General features: G+C 37.7%; 1 protein-coding gene across 1 annotated transcript; it reads right to left on the bottom strand.

Annotated features, from left to right (window-relative positions):
* Window positions 1–14469, bottom strand: Arf4 (ADP-ribosylation factor 2). Its single transcript, XM_083117211.1, has 5 exons — window positions 14250–14469; window positions 7132–7212; window positions 4783–4964; window positions 3187–3312; window positions 1–668 (listed from the first exon to the last, which is right to left on the bottom strand). Exons 1-5 carry the CDS (start codon window positions 14314–14316, stop codon window positions 582–584), a joined length of 543 nt encoding a protein of 180 aa, XP_082973337.1. The 5' UTR covers window positions 14317–14469; the 3' UTR covers window positions 1–581.
* Between the last annotated feature and the right edge of the window lie 3218 nt (window positions 14470–17687).

The raw sequence follows: 17687 nt of genomic DNA, 5'->3' as shown, positions 1-17687 counted from the left end.
TTATAAACATCTTTTGAGTTTATTTCATAAATGAAGAACTGTGTACATAGAGTATCTAGAAGTCAACATCCAACTAAATTATCAAGAAAACTCAAGGTGTTGAAGGAATGTTCTGTTTACTTAAAACAATTCAAATAAAACAGACAATAATAATAATAATTAATAAATCAAGCACATGTACCCAAATAAAGTTTATAGTCATCTACAAGGCATTGTGTGTTTAAATAATGACGTTCACTCGAAACTGTCAGTGTATGACAAAACATATCAATGAATTAATATTTTAACTAGACAAAGTTTTGCCAGGCACTGTTGAATTCATCTCTACAATTCTCATCTTGCATAAACATGATTATCACTTCAACCGAGCATACTTCACTCATATTTCTGTATCCTGTGCTTCATAAAAAGAGTGTGAAAAGGTCTAATCCCAAAACATACAATATTCGTAGTTATACACTTAATGTGCTCCAGATTTATCCTTGCCTTGCACTCACGCATATACACATCCACATACAAGATGGCCTTAGAGTAAGAAGTAACACATAGGACTCTTTCAGTATGTTTTGCATTCCCCTTTGTTACTTCTTAGCTAGTTCATTGGAGAGCCAATCAAGGCCTTCATACAATCCATGACCTTGTGTTGCACAAGTCGCTTGAATATACCACTGTAAGGAAAAATATATTACTGACATTTGAGATACTGTATAAAATAGCTCAGTGCTGCAAACTAAATTAATAATATATATTTTAATAGATATATAAGTGTCCACTTTAAATAAGAGAAAGTACAGTGGAACCCCTATATCACATTTTCCCAAACATATTCAAAACTTGATGGTCCAAACATAGCAAAATTTCCCTCGATTTTACATTTTCCCATATTGTAACCTTTACTCATATTCTGTTGCATATATGCAACACAGAAAATAAGGGTGTTGTCGTAATGTGTTACATATATGTAACATGCAGCTCAAACATGCTTTTAGCATGTTGCAAGTTTTATGTCAGGCTGGAAACACTGACAAAACCTCCTCCAAGGGTTTACAGCCACCTTGTGAATGAAAACTTGCCCCTGGCAACACATCAAGGTCACGGTTTGGTTTGGAAGCGTGCTTTGGCAAGGGAACGCTAAACATGTACAGTTTATGGGCTTGTTTTCCTTCTGGCGCAGGACATGAAACTTCCAAACAACTGTGTGCAATAGACTAGAAGGCCTCTTTTGGCTTTGCCAGAAGCGAGGCTAAAAATAGCAGCTAAAATGTGTCGCACTTGACAGCACAAACTCAACAATGCCACAAAGGAAAGCAAAGTTAAAGCCCACACCCCATCTTTAGCATTCTGAGGTACATAGGTCGAATAGTCTAGGAGTTAGAATAATTTCATGTGCAATATGCAAATTAGTATTTTTTTTTTTGTTGTAAAAAAGCAGTTTCACATATTGCCTCATATTTCACCTTGTATAATAGCCAGGAACATGAGTTTCATTTTGTTGCTAAAGTAATGCTAAACTTCGCATCCTTTTCCCATAAAAGTGGGGAAAGAGGGGGCAAAGTCCAGATTTTTCTTCCATGGAAATTTGGGGGTTGTGCCCCCCCCTGTCATTCTTACTTGGGCATTATCAATTAGCATGAGTTGCATGCACTGATGTTTTAGCTTCCAAACAAAAGTTGTCCGAGGTACATATGTTGAATTGTGTAGGAGTTATAATAATTTCTTGTGCACTATACAAATTAGCATTTTTTTTGTAAAAAAGAAGTTCCACACATTGCCTCATAATTCAACTTGTATGACAGCCAGGAGCATGAAAGAAGTTTCATTTTGTTGCCAGAAGTCCATTCTATGAAAAGGCCAAAGTTTACATCCTGTTCCCATAACAGTGGAAACAGAGGGGGCCAAGTTGATTTTTTTTCATGAAAATCTGGGGCATGGTTGCATGCGCTATGCTTCTAGCTTCCAAACAAAAGTTACCCGAAGTAGATTGGTCCAACAGTCTTAAGAGTTATGTTTTATCTGAAATAAGTGTAGAAATTTAAAATTTGCGGGGAAAGGCCTCGGCGACACAGGGGTTACTTTAGGAAAACCCGCTCAGCGGTCTAAAGGTTTTTTCAGCTTGGTCCATTGAAAAACGTAAAATCAAGGTGCAACTGTGTAGGGTAAATGTAGCATTGGTAAGGGTGGCTACTGCAACTGTTGATAGTCTCCAGATAATACAATCCAAACAATATGAGTTCATATTAAGATGGTTATGGAAGCTACCTTGGCTGAGTGGAACCAGCATGGGAGGGAGAGCTCACCATGTTTCCAGAAGAGGAAAATGCCATTAATGAACCAAGCCAAGGAAGTGGTTTCCTGGGTTGGGAGTCTAGAAACTTGTTCAAGCCTGTCCAGAAACTGGTCAGCATGTAAAGTGCCTGTGGTTATGCCACAACTGTGGAGAAAATGGTGGGGCTAATAAGGTGAGGAAATCAGTGCTGAGACTGTGTTGTTTAGGTTTTTTGTTGACATGATTTCTGTGAATGAAGGTTATGGATTAATTGCAAAAAGTGGTTGGTGTAACACACTGACATACATACATGAACCTCCCAAAAAATTCAGAGTACTTAATACAAACACACTATTCATAAAATTGTGGAATGTGTAAAAATATACAATGCAACTACTAAACCACATCATTCTGACATTGCAACTGTTTCCTCAGTTAATTTCTTCTTCCTAACAACAACCCCACCTGATGGAGTAGTGTTAACATCATTGCCTTGTAATAAAAGGGTTCCAGGTTCAATACCTGGTGGAGGCACACAGTGGTTTCAATCCCACTTTAAACTATCAACCAAGTTTCAATTAGCTTATATGTGCATCAAGCAGACTTAAAACTACATAATAATAAAAGAACAATCCTAGTTTTGTCAAGCACAGCCAACACAAGAAGTAAATCAAGCCAGGATCAATGAATGATATTAGGTAAGTTGTTTCAAATGTACAGGTTCTTAAATTAAATTAATAACCAATTAATTTTTGAATACATGCAAATAATATGGTACTGGCTCAATCCTCCATAAATTTAATTCCTGTAGTCCCATGATATTCTAGCTTCCCAGTTTTTATTAGTCACATTACTGCTCTAAGAAATCAATTTCAAAGTGATTAATACACTAAAGTTATATGTGAAGAAAATAATCTTACATGACGATTGCGAAGATTATTGAGACCAAGTTTATCAGTTAATTCAGCTGCACTCATTGCATTTGGAAGATCCTGTTTATTGGCAAATACAAGCAATACTGCTTCCCTAAGTTCGTCCTCCTGCAACTAAAAATAGGAAAAATTTATTAATTTATATTGTCCTTATCATTTCACAGGTACACTATGTATACCTGATATGCACTTCAATTCCTCACTGGATGAAGATTTTTCCAGTAGTGATATTTCAATGTGTTGCCTGTACATGTTCCAACCGAAATATGCAACATGTCTACATCTTGGCATATATGTAAATATAACATAACCATCAGCAAATAACTTCATAAATCTGTCAAAGTGATTATGAAATCTTAAAACATTCACATCAAGTATTACTAAAGTTCTTTAGAAAAGAATCATATATATATAATACAGAGAGAGACATAATTAGGGATGCCATAAAATTTTGAATAAATGATCTTAAACAAACCTTCGGCAGACACTAACCTCTCCTGCCTGTGAACCTCTTGGTATGGGATGTTTTCAAGTGCAAGCTCTCAGCCAGGAGTGAAAGCATTTTCTACATTGATTGCATTTAACAAGCTCAAAACAACATAGATTAATTACTCAGCTGGATCTTATTTGATAACTGTCACATTCATATTTAATTTTGAACACTGTAGGGAATAAGGTGTGACCCTTTGTAAAGACACCCAACTACAACACCTCTTCTACATAGCATTTGCAGACCAATGTGCCTGTGGTATGTGGACTTGAAGTCAGTATATCTGTGTGCTGTCCACGTGTGTTTGTCAATTCATCTATTTCACCTGATCCTCATCATTGTGATTAGCCAAAAGTGGAGGAAAAGTGAAGTAAAAGAGATAAAATTAATCAGTCAATCAAACACTGTAATTAAAGTTTTACAAATATGAATTGAAAACTTGCACATTTCAGCATTAATAAATAAATAGAAAAGAAGTCCCTCAGAACCCACAATCTCCCTACCAAAGGTTCCAGGTTCAAGTCTGGGAGTGCCCACCAACTTCAAGTATTCAACATACCATTATCACAATTAGCCAAGTACCAAAAAAGTAACAAATTAAAGAAAAAAAATACAGCAATATGTAAAAAAATAATTTGAAAAACTTACCTTATTGTGGTGGGTTTTTTCTTCATCCAACATTTCAAGCAAATAAATTGGTCTTTATCAGGTAACAGCAGGAATTTTTTCAGACACAATTACATGCTATTAAATTCCGTTCACTCCAAATGACCCTGACACACCATGCTCTAGTTTCATCATTTTCTTCCTCTTTAACTTGAACATTTTAACCTTTTCATAAGCATGTAATTTTATATGAAGAATTGTCTGTTGCTTCCTGAAGGTGGCCAATGTATGTTTGTTTGAAACATTGAATGAAGACAAAAAATTTGAAATAAATAACCTCAAAAAAATCCTTACACAATTTCAGTGATTAAATTGAAATCAACAATTTCCAGTAATGATAATACATATTATGGGCCAATCCTAATTTAAATTATTGCAGCCCTACTTATTCTCACTTCAAGACCAAACATATGAACACACTGAATTACCATATTCTGCAGTTCCTTTTCTGCTTCACCAATTCTTTCCCTGTCGTTTGAATCTACCACAAAAATTAGACCTTGAGTATTTTGAAAGTAATGGCGCCATAAGGGCCTGATTTTGTCTTGGCCTCCAACATCCCAGACAGTGAAACATATGTTTTTGTACTCGACAGTTTCCACATTGAATCCTATAAAATAAAATTAACTTTGCATTACTACATAATATGTATAAGCAATATTAAAGTAAAATACTACACTCTACAAAACTGATTCTATTTCCTGCTCTTGGTGGTCAAGCTAGTAACAGATTTTTCTTAATCCAACAACTCCAACACATACAAGTTTATATTGCTGGCTGAATACTGTGTTGTCATATGTTCATCTGCACGAACTTTTCAGGAGAGCTGATTGAAGTTTGACATATATGGATATTGAATACCCAAAAAAGAATTGTGCAAACATTTTATTATTGTTGATATTCACACCACTCGACATGCAGATACTTCGGAACGTGACACATTAACATGTATGAAACACGATAAAGTCATCAACTCATTTCAGATGGAAAGTGGGGATACGACAAAACAACATTCTGCAAGCAATATTCTATATTCATTGCTACACACACATTCAGGGTAATTATATGGTAACACCACACATGTTTTTCGAAACACTACTCTTAACATTGTAATGATTATATGTAAATGACAGATCAAGTCTTATGAAACCAGACATGGTACTACTCATCCCCCCCCCCCCCGGGAGAATGGTACTAGAATTTGGATCACTTATTAAAAATAATGCTTTCTTATTATGATTTAGAATCCGTTACAAAAACTCAAATTTGAAACATTGAACAGCAGTAACAGTTACAATGACTATAATATGATACTGATGGGTTGGATGTATCAGGACCCAATGCGATAGTACTCAGTTCTTTCTGGAGATTAGGATTTTATGTTTTTCATTGATTTTTTAATCATATATATTAATGTTATTTAACACGTGTTACTTTAGCATCGTACAGATTACACATCCTTCTCTGAATGCACCGGTCCAGTGGTTACCATCATGATGGAGACCCAGGTTTGATTTGGGGATGGATGATCTTTGGAATAAATATATCTATTAATGTCCTTTCAAAAGCTGCTCTGAGGCACACCCTTAGCAATGTGTATCTGGGAGGTGACACAAAAAGGGAGGGGAGTAAAGACACCTGGAGCATGATGTCATTCACATCATCTCTCCTGTGGATGAGATGGAGAACATGTGGTGTAATACATCCCCTCTTCTCATTTAATTAATTTAGTATTTTAATAAACCTGCTTTTGGAGTCTTCACACTTACCAAGACCAAACGTCTTCCTCTGAAGAAGATTTGAAATTTTTTTGAGGACCTTTTAATTTCAACATGTTGGCTCATGGCCAAGTATATATTTATTTATTCCTTGTTTTGGATGGTGAAGTTAAGGCACAAGCCTTTTCTTCCACTTAACAATCTCTAGTTGACATTTTATAAATTGATTACAATACATAACTGTTTGCAAAATATATAAAAACTAAAAACCTTAAAATACAAAAGAAAGAAGAAAAACACATGAAGAATATGCCATACACACACACACACATATGTACGTAACAGATAACAGAAAGTACTAAATATACAGAAAAAGCAAATGAGTTTTCATAACAAAAAGTTTACAAATAGGGTTTCATTTTATGGTACTTCCCTGTTTTTCAGTACTGGTAAGTTAGCTCCACAAGGTGATATATCAGACAGGGGTGGGGGATAGTGGCCATGAAAGCCACCACATGATCAAGATCATTTCTTTTAATTCGAGCCCGAACCTGTGGCCGAGTGGTTAGCACATCGTGCTGCGCCGCCAAGGGTCCTGGGTTCGAATCCCGGTCGGGCTTGGTTGTTTGTGAATGTCCATTCATCAATTTCATCATTTCATCACTCATCCCCATCTTCGCAAATTAGCCAAGAGGCACAAAACGTGAAGTAAAATAAACTAAATCAATCAATCAATCTTTTAATTCGTAAATTATTTTCATATGTAGTAAATATATAAGATATATGTGTAAACAAAATTTTCTACTGATGTTGCAATATAAATACTATGAATAAATTCTAACATGTCCACAAAAAAATTCTTTACAGCACAGGTAAACATATATTTTTAAAATTGCAGGTCACAAGTTAAAATGTTTCTCTAAAATGTAACTTTACAGCAAGTTAGGTATTTTTCACATTGAACATTTCACTATATTTCGACAACTGCCTTTACAAAAACATCAGCATACCTTAGTAATAAATTTTTTACATGTCAGTGCTAATTTTAGTCAAACTTACCGATAGTGGGTATAGTTGTCACAATTTCACCCAATTTGAGTTTGTACAAAATGGTTGTTTTCCCTGCTGCATCTAATCCAACTGTAAGGGAAGGAAAGTATTATAAAACTGTACTGAATTATGTACAAAATAATAAGGACAACATGATTGCACTGTACAAAAAACAAAGGTTTCATGACCCACTGCATATGTTAAGTTTACTCAGAGTGATTGGGACAAGCAGACAATTCCCATGCACGAAAAGGAGTGGTTTTCATTAACACTGACTGTTATATTAATATAAATACTACAGGTAATAGTTGAGATTTAATTAACACTTACAGGACTGACCTGAAGATATTGTGATTTTGCATGCAGACAGACTGTAATTTCTTTTTAAAAATCAGTATTTACCAAACCTTTCTGAAATTTACAAAACTTCATCTTTCCACAGATATAAATGTTTATTTTATATATGTTTTTCCCCCACATATAAGAAGTCTTTCTGTAACAATTTTTTGAAAGAAAGTATTATGACATTATAAGAAAAGATATTGAAAAATAACCAAAATTCTAAATGCACCATTTCATCTTCAGAATTGAAATTGTCACTAACTTCAAAATTCAAAGTGGAATTCTTGTGCAGGATTTCCACTATGTTATATGCATCTATATTTTTCAACATAAACAAAAGTGCAATGTACTTAGATATGAGTGCTGGAATTTGAAAGAGGTGATTGCAATACACATGCACAAGAGATTCAGTGTTATATAGCCAGTCCTTCATTAACAATATGAATCTATAATAAAGGGTGGGCTATGCCTATTGCCCATCTGAAATGTGTTAAAAGCATATTGTGCCTTAAATATTTATATTCCTGATACATGATTAATTTCATATTATACAGATCCTATTTTGAAACCTATGTCCAGTTCCAATTAGCCTATCAGAGCATAAAGTAGACTCAATTTCATATATTCTCACCATGATCTATGTACTATCTAAACATTCCAATGACTGCATGCATGCCCAATGTGTGATACGCTGCAGTCTTTCAACCAATCTCAAAGCTATTAGTTTGGCTTACCACTTGAAACAAATAATACCAAACTAACACATTCACACAATGACTAAAAACCAGTTAATTGCAACAAGCTCACATGGAAGACAGGGAAAAACTCTTGGAAAAAGTTTTATGTTGAAGTCCAAATGATGACCAGAAGTTAATTATGACTGAAAGCAGCACTTATTCAGGCCTGGATTTACATATGTGGATGCATGGAGCTATCATCATCATAAGACCCCCCCACAATTTCAGTTATAACTTTAAGCCAAGTTATGCACAGAGCTGCAGAGACAATTATAAGGGGATGGGACAATTTTGATTTTGGGAGGGGTCTTATATTACATTGAATACACAGTCATGGGATAAAAAGTGGAGACACAACACAATCGATGCTAGCATGATAACAACTCTAACTCAGGAGTTGATCCACAATTTTGAATCTGAGGAGAGAGGGGCATGAATGTTAATTCAGTAATAAAACAAATTCAATTTCAAGGGGTATCAGGATATTCACTCTAACTTATGCAAAAGTACAAATATTAACATCTTATGATGAAGACGCATAATTATAATGCTTAGGAACAAACTTAAATGAATTATGGAAAATTAAAATTAGTAATCATATACAGAAGGTTGATCCGTCTATGTGTGTCCAATTTTAAACCTTCAACCCTGCTCAAAGAATCGACCGATCTGAATGATTCAAACAGAAGGAGAAAGCCAAAGGCCTCTTGTATCATGACAAGTTCGAGGGTGTGTGCATCATGGCTCCCAATGTGCACCAGTTTTGGGAAGGCTACGTCGTAACACTTTTCCACGCCACGTTTTCCGTGACACAGATTCAAAAACAGTGCGGGGAAAATGGATGTGCATTGGATTTAACCTGTAGCTCAGAAGTTGCGCCTAATGGCCCTACAGGAAAACCCTCCTACGCAACGTGTGATGGTAAGACGAGTGCACGTGGCACAGTCAACTGTGAACAGCAACCTACGTGACAAATTAATGTTCTGGATGGTGTTTAAAAGTCGTGGACACTTCCTCACTGCAGCCTATCAGAGGGAGAGAAAGACTCACTGCAGGAGCCTCTACAAACACCATCTATCTGGGGAAAAGTGGAAGTTTGTTACCACACTCTATGAAGCATGGATTTATCTATCAGATTGTGGCAAAATTCGAGCCGTAAGGTACACCCCACGAGATGCAAAAACCCGTCCTGACTTCATCCGTCAGTGCAGAGCAGTGCAGAGGGAAAATGGATGTGCATTGGATTTAACCTGTAGCTCAGAAGTTGCGCCTAATGGCCCTACAGGAAAACCCTCCTACGCAACGTGTGATGGTAAGACGAGTGCACGTGGCACAGTCAACTGTGAACAGCAACCTACGTGACAAATTAATGTTCTGGATGGTGTTTAAAAGTCGTGGACACTTCCTCACTGCAGCCTATCAGAGGGAGAGAAAGACTCACTGCAGGAGCCTCTACAAACACCATCTATCTGGGGAAAAGTGGAAGTTTGTTACCACACTCTATGAAGCATGGATTTATCTATCAGATTGTGGCAAAATTCGAGCCGTAAGGTACACCCCACGAGATGCAAAAACCCGTCCTGACTTCATCCGTCAGTGCAGAGCAAGATTCACAAAGGGATTTCTGGTTGTCGCGGGATACTGCTATGAAGAAGGCAAGTTAACGTTTCGGCACGTTCCTAAAATCTGCAAAATCAACTCCACATTTTTATCAGCAACATATCCTCACACCACTTTATACAGACGATCTGCCCAGTTTGTATGGAAATGCAATAAATCAGGACCATGTGCATATGGATAAGGTCTCATCACATACATCTCATTCTGTACAGAGATTTCTGCAACAAATGGCGGCAGACACCGGCATCCAGGCTATTCCCTTCCAGAACATACCAGTGAAGACACCTGATGCCAGTCCCATGGATTTTTGCGGGTTTGGACTATTGAAAAGAGCACTTGCATCTCGTCGTGTCACCACTGTCCGTTGCCTCTGGAAAGCCTGCCAGGAGGAGTGGCTCAAGATTCCTGTTCTTGTACTTCAACGGAGCCTCCTACAATGGAAGTTATGGTGCAGGGTATTGTCAGGACCCATGGTGCTCACATTGAGGGCAACCGCTTGGTGGTCCCATGGTTTTTCCTAAAGTAGGTGAGACGTCAAAAGCGGACACACACAGACGGATCAACCTTCTGTAACACATTGCCGAGTACATGAAGTGTTTTAAGAGATGGCAGTAATAGTCATTAAATTGATTGATTGAGTGTTTTAAGTCCACATTATGCACGTTAAAGCTAATCGGGACTGGACCTACAAAGTGGGATCAAAACCACTATGTGCCTCCAACGGGTGTCACCTTGATTACAAGGCAACGACGCTACCACTGCGCCATCGGGAAGGCCCTATAGTCATGAAATGTTTGCTTGCTTGGATACATATAGGTAATGGTTTGGTAAGGTTTGATTTATTTCAAAGTTTCATAGGAGAAAGACGAATAATTGTAGAAATGGTTGTTACAATAAATTTGAACCTTGGTGAAAAAAAGACAAAAGCTACCTTTTGCAACCACCCGTGCTTCCCATATCAACAAGGCATTTTTCATTCATAGAAGAAAGAGAAAGTATCACAGTAAATTTGATGATTTACGAAGGCAATAAAAGAAAATTTGAAATTTCTGAACGTAATTAACATTTGCAGTTCCAAAAAGTAGTATTTATTGGCAAAAAAAAGATGTAAAACTCAAAAATCCCTTCTTCCAATAGACAAGGCATTCCATGGACTACTGCCGACACGAGGTTCAAACAGGTTTCAACATAAGATGTTGAAAGCATTTAGGGAAATCACTAATACCAAGACCCCAAAACCTGGCAGCCCAACCTAACCACGAAAGCATTTAGAGATATTATTTGAATACTAATAGCCGTAAACCTGACTTGCCTAACCTAACTACAAGCAAGACCTCTTCGCCACACACACATGTAACCTAGATGGCAGCAGCAGTTCATCAGTAAACAAATTGCTGTTTTCAAGAGAAGAATGTTATAAGAGTATATGGAAGTGAAAAATAATTCTCAAGCAAACATGCAGTAAGTAATCGCTAAAACTATATGGTATGTGTTAACAGACACAAATAGAAATCAAACAATGAACAAAATGCCTGTGTATCATGATGGAATCTGAACTTGGGCTTGGAAGTATATGGGGTAGAAAAATGTTCTGTGCAGAAGACCTGGTAATTATACATTCACACATGTGTAAGTTCTTATGCATGGGAAATTCATGTGCATCACATGAAGATGCCAGTAGCGGATAGTATAAAACCTGAACACAAATTTTCCTTTCCAGGTGTTAACATTTAAAAGGCTTCCATATGCATAAAGATTCAAGTGCCTAGAACTAAGGCAAGTTTGTTTGTTCCAAGTGTGGGGGCAATAGTAGACTCAATACAACTCCATGGAAGGTACACAATGTCCCCAAGTGTACCAGTGTCCCCCTTCGATATTCAATGCGAGATTGCAGCAATGTGAACCATACTGCACAACGTGAACAACGGATGTTTTTGTGTAGCTGAATGTTCTTTCTTTATCTTTGTTTTAAGTTAAGCTATGTTGTTCTGTTGCACTTCTAAGCCACGTAATATTATAAAGTTGACATCAGTCACATGCTTGGAGGACTAAATATGCAACAAGAAAAATATCAAAAGCATAGAAAGACAAGAGCACACAGCAGATTCAGATTTTATACAGAAGTGGGTTAGTGAGGAAGGGAAGAACATGTAGTTGTGTGTTAGTGAGAAAGTGACCGAAAGTTAACATGGCACTGCTTCGGTTGTTATGTATTTCAGCACACGCTGTCTCCCAAGCATCAGACTTGCATCACTTACAGATCTCAGAAGAAAGGCAAAGAAAGAACGTTATGCATGCATTCGCAGTATAATTCACAGCGTATTTCATACCCATAAAGATAGTTAAAGGGTTGGGGGACAGGTGTACCCCACGTGGATATGTATGTTACAGAAAATGATGTGCCTAATGCAGGGTTAAAAACATTATACCCAATCAGTATGTTGTTCCAGAATTTAACCCCTTGGACAATTTCAGTTGTGTGCAATAATGATACTGGATCAAAGAATCAAAACTTGGGTCAAATCGGTATGACTTGAGATGACCGGACCCCTCTCATTTTCTTTATATTTGACATAGTTACTAATTGAGGCCTGAGGTTAAAATTTGTCGGAAACGTCTAGAACTTTGAAAATAAGCGAATCAATTTTCCTGACTGGACCGCTCTCAGATTTTTATAGTACTGCTCATACTTACTATATATGTTGTCCGCATGAAGTGCCTCGATGTTAACATGCTCCGGATAGTTTTCTGGAAAGCGTAGAACTGGTAAAATTTGCTTCTACATTACCGCGATGATTCTTCACATAGAAGGTTGGAGGCCATGTTTGATGACATGCACATGTGATGCTCGGAATGAGCTACGCCACAGATTCTACAGTGTTGCCACACTATTGCTTTCTTACTTGGAGAAGAAGGATCGTTTGACAATGGCTGCAGAGAGGAGTGGAAAGTTTGTTAATGTTGTCCAAATGTATAGGTGGAGTGTGGAGGATGAAGGATGGGCATTAATTGAGAAACTTGGTGATTTCGGAGTTTTGCCAAAGGAGGGGACATGAGTGTGTCCGCGAGGGTATATTCTAAACTTGACAAAAGACAAATATGCGTGGAATTTTTTTTTTTTCCCCGGGTACCTGGCAAAATACTCCTGAAAAGGTGTCATCAGTTGGGAACAGACACTACCATAGAATTTTTTCGCCTGGCAGGACAGTTATACAATCCCTTACTTGCAAATGAGCTTAAGGAAGAAGAAGAAAGTGACAGTGACAATCGCGAGGGAGAGGAGCATGTCGAGTGCGGACTATAGTTTGGCAACATTGTATCCCGCATTGGATTTTGTGGAAATGGCATCTGGAAAACATTGAAAGTAAGTTTCTGTTCCGTTCTATCCAGATTTCTTTAATATTTGGCATACTGACTAATTGATGACTCATAATCACGAATCTGAAGTCTTGCACCATCATGATGAACCTTAAAATGACAACTTTTATGAAAACGTCTTGAGCAGAAGAAAAATACAAAACACAGAGTTCAACTTGTGTGTGGCAGTTTCCTAACTGTACAACGTTGCACTCCTGCCATACGCTGGTCACCACAGACAAGTGCGGTCCCACCAGATATCTATTCTAAAACCGCACACATTAAAATAAAACACATAATAGCTTCCACCACCTGATCATTTAACACCTGGTCTTAAGCATGCCTGTCTGAATCTGTCTCTGAGAAGACTGTAAACCAAGAATGTTGTTGCTACAAACAAATGTGCAATGTGGTGGTAGTTCAACAGAAAAAGTCAGTTATGATACAGCCATAATGTTAGAAGGGACATAATTCCAGTCTCTGTAATGTAACATGGGAAGAACAAACAAAACTGGAATCCAGAATGGCGAGATGATGAGTCGACATATCTTAGGAATTGTCACTCTCACCCCCACCCCCTTGGAGGCGGTTTTTTGAATTTAAAGATACTACAGAGTTGATCGTGTGGTAATGTTTTCGATGAAAAAAAAAAGGATGCAAATTGTTAGTGTTGTACTTGATAAATGGGTGTTATGGCGATAAGTGATCCCAGAAGAAAGTAGTTCATGTGCTCGTCGTTTATTCACTAGAAATATTAATCGAACGGATACAAGCGAAACTTCGCTAAAATAATGTCTGGATACGAATACAAAATTTCGATCATATATTCGAGCTATAACTCCACTAAAGTGAATTATGTTTACTTTTGATTCAATGATAGTCAATGCATTCACATTGACGACACTTTCCACTGGTTTTCTGATAAATGTATGCATATATCGGTGAAGAAAAAAATATCACTCGTGCGAGTCAGAAAGTGGTTGTTCCTTACTTGAAAAGCCGCTGAAGACGGAGTAATTTAGTAAATTTGGCAAAACATTCACTTGCCGATTATACTGTTCGCTAACTTACCCATGAGAATTCGCATTTGTTTCTTTCCAAAAAGACGAGTCAAAACACTTGAAATTGTCAAACCCATGGCTTGTCTCTTTTAAATATCCTACACTTTTCTCTTTCCTTCACTTTCTATGTAATAAGCCTTCTATTCACAAAGTAAAGACTATTTCACCCTTCTGCCACGTCAATCTACACAACATTTCACTTCATCCATTGCATGACGTCATGCTGCCAACTACTACTATGCAATGAATGATGGGAACAAAACATTCATTTTCTTCGAGATATAGTCTGTGAAATGTGAAAGTTTGGAAATATGAATATAATTTCTTATCATTAACACCGTTACTAGTATTTTCTTTTATGGTTGATTGTGAGGGGAAGGGGTGTACGGGATCCCGAAATCGGTACTGGGATCTTAAAATAAATTTCCGTCCCGATCCCTACTTCGGGAAATGATTTCCCGTCTTTCCTGTTTCCCAAACATTCGGGAACTTCCAAATGATAATTACAAAAAGTGGTTAATTCTCAACGTTCTCTGCATTTTAAGTGTAAGAAATTTCTCGGAAATTGTTACTTCTTATTCCAGAAAGGTCGGTATGGCAAACCATTGTAGGTGGTAACACTCCCTGTTGTTTCCCCACGCCCTCTCAATAAAGACGAAATTATTATTATTATTATTGATAAAAAAGGTAAAGTGCTCCCCTGTGCATAGCACCACGCCATGAAGGCGCATAGGGATGTGGGGGTAACGCCCAACACTGTCTTGATACGGTCGTGAGTGGGGGTGATGTGATCAGCATCACGGCCCTGACCGCCTTTACGGGACGAGACGGGACAGGCTTTAAACATTTCGAGACGAGACGAGATTGATCATGTGTCCCGAGACAAACGAATATTTTCGAGACGAGACAGCATTTCCACGAGACGAGACAGGCCAAAGTCTCGTCTCGTGGGCAACACTAGCTGCCACGCACGTGTCAGCAGTAAGAATAAGCGTCAAATTTGCTCCTGCCACGTAATTCGTCTGCTAAAAGGATGTTACAAATCTTAAGAACAGATGAAGACGAGAAAAATGCAAATTTTTGATTAGTGGGAATGAATGTACAGGTAATTTAGAACCTTTTTCTTTAGATAGCATTTAGCGATATCATTTTAATGCTAACGGAACCTAACCTAACTACGAGAACATTTAGGTTTATAATTAGAAGAATGCTAAGGGACCTAATCTTAAAACACTTATGTGAAAGTAATCGCTACAACTTCACAGTATGTGTTACAGACGTAATTGCATACATAGCATGATGAAATCACGATAAGACAAAGACCGAGTCTGCTGCCACGCGCATCTATTTTTAGGTTCCACCAAAAAAAGAACGTGGCAGCAGACACTGCCCTATACAATACATATTATTTAAATACCAGTGCCGTGGCGTGACTTTTTCAAAAGTGTTACCAGGCCATCAGACGTTATCATCTCCACCCTACCCCCCCAAAAAACATGCCTTTGATCTGGATTTTTGTTGATTTCGTTCTTTTTTTTTTATCAATCCGCTCAATGATTTAGCCACAATCACTCCTAGAAAGAACTACCACTCATGAGAGAGTTACCGCGAAAATCCAGTGAATAGTAGTCGAGCCTTGTCAACCATCTCTGTTTCTTTGCAAAGAGGTGGAAAGGGGAAGAAGAACCACATATTTCTCGGGTCAGTTTGACGTTTGTGCGGTGAGCAGACGACAGAATTCCCCCTCTCCAGCGGTGGAAGGGTTAGGGTGATCAGACACATACATTCAAAAAAGAGGACAGAGCATGGTGAAAAAGGACAAAGTCATAAAAAAGAGGACACCGCAAAAAATTGCAACTCATTTGCCATTACTCATAATTTCATTAATAAATAAAGTACCAACAATTTGCTGACATATAATTCTGATGAATTTTTCAATAATTTGAAATTTCCCCTTGCCTTTCAGCAACAAAAACAATCTCCAAATCTATTATTTAACACATGACAATCATAACTAAAATATCTATACTTTGAAGAACAGAATTTTATTCTTTTTCCAATTCTTGGATATTAGAATGCAATATCCCCATACGTGAATGCAAATGTAACACGTAAGCTTCGCTTAAACATATTTCCAAGAACCTAATTTACATTTTAGGTAGTTTAGATTGGGTCAAGAAATATGATTTTAATGCCACAAACATTTCTTTCAACAGCAGGGGATACTGACAGCCACCTTACACTTTACCTCATAATCGATTCTTCAATTCCTTAAAAACTGGATATTTTCTTGCAACATCATTGATGAATTTACAGTTTCGGTTCGTTATCTCATAAAAATGAATATGACATAATAATCAAAATTCTCACTACACGCTTCTGTATCGCGTATGTATGACTCGAAAATGAACCCCCCAACCTCTGGCGGTGGGTCCCAGAGGTCCCGGGTTCGAATCTCAGCCTGGGCATGGGTGTTCTTTGTGAGTCTTCCTTCATCAAAATCATCATATCATCGCTCATCCTCATCTTCGCGATTAGCCCAAAGTGTGAGAAAAGCGAATTAAAATAAATCATATCGATCAACCGAAAAGGAATTGCTCAGATTACATGTGTTTCACAAGTTTCAGATTGCGAAGCAACGAGTTAGAATAATAATACGTACAAATGACTAGGCAGTGCGGGACAGAACTTTGTTTGGTCGGGACGGAAAATTGTTTTAAATCCCGACGTTCGGGACGGGAAAAAATTCGCAAATTCCCGATGAGGTCAGGAAATTTTCTGGACGGGGAAAAAACTCCAATGCTGTGGAAATCACGAATTATACACTTAATTTTGTCTTAAGGTTTTTTTTTTTTTTTATATATAAAAGCTAACAATTTCCGAGAAGTGTCAAGACACAATGCTGAAAACATCAAGAATTAACCACTTTTAAAAATTACCATTTGGAAGTTCCGGACTGCTCGGAATCCCGAAAAGTCTGGAAATCATTTCTGGAAGTCGGGATCGGGACTGTAGATTTTTTAAACCGATCCCGGTACCGATTTTTCTGGATCCCACACACCCTTACTAATGACTCAGTCGGGAAAGTGATCGTGTTCAGCTCCTATGCCAGGTGAGCATTGCTCGAATACTTAACGCGCCCCAAGTGATGTGATGATCGTTATGTGTGGAAACATTCCCTGTGGAGCACATTTGTTACGGTCGATTCTATACTCTTTCCAAAAAAAGGAGGACATTTACCGATTTCTAAAAAATCCGACCGGACGCCGGACAGACACCTAAAAAGGAGGACATTTCCGGATAAAAGAGGACGTCTGGTCACCGGTGTACGTACTACTGTTGCAGTGGCGTATGCTGAGACCAAGATCAGGGCTATCTCCAAATATAGTAGTGTTTCAATTTTAAATGAAAATGGATCCGGCAAAAAAGAGGGGGGGGCTCTTCCCAG

This window comes from Lepisma saccharinum, chromosome 2, assembly GCF_977018435.1.
Source record: "Lepisma saccharinum chromosome 2, izLepSacc3.1, whole genome shotgun sequence".
Classification (NCBI taxonomy): Eukaryota; Metazoa; Arthropoda; class Insecta; order Zygentoma; family Lepismatidae; genus Lepisma; species Lepisma saccharinum.
The sequence above is the reverse complement of the archived record's forward strand: the minus strand, read 5'-3'. Positions and strand labels throughout refer to the sequence as shown.

Excerpts from the sequence above, each read along its gene's own strand:
- Arf4 (XM_083117211.1), bottom strand. The coding sequence starts at position 14,316 with ATGGGTTTGACAATTTCAAGTGTTTTGACTCGTCTTTTTGGAAAGAAA. Across the intron at positions 4,965-7,131 it reads GACAACTATACCCACTATCG|GATTCAATGTGGAAACTGTC; the intron begins GTAAGTTTGACT and ends TTTATTTTATAG. Across the intron at positions 669-3,186 it reads ATAATCTTCGCAATCGTCAT|TGGTATATTCAAGCGACTTG; the intron begins GTAAGATTATTT and ends TTTTCCTTACAG.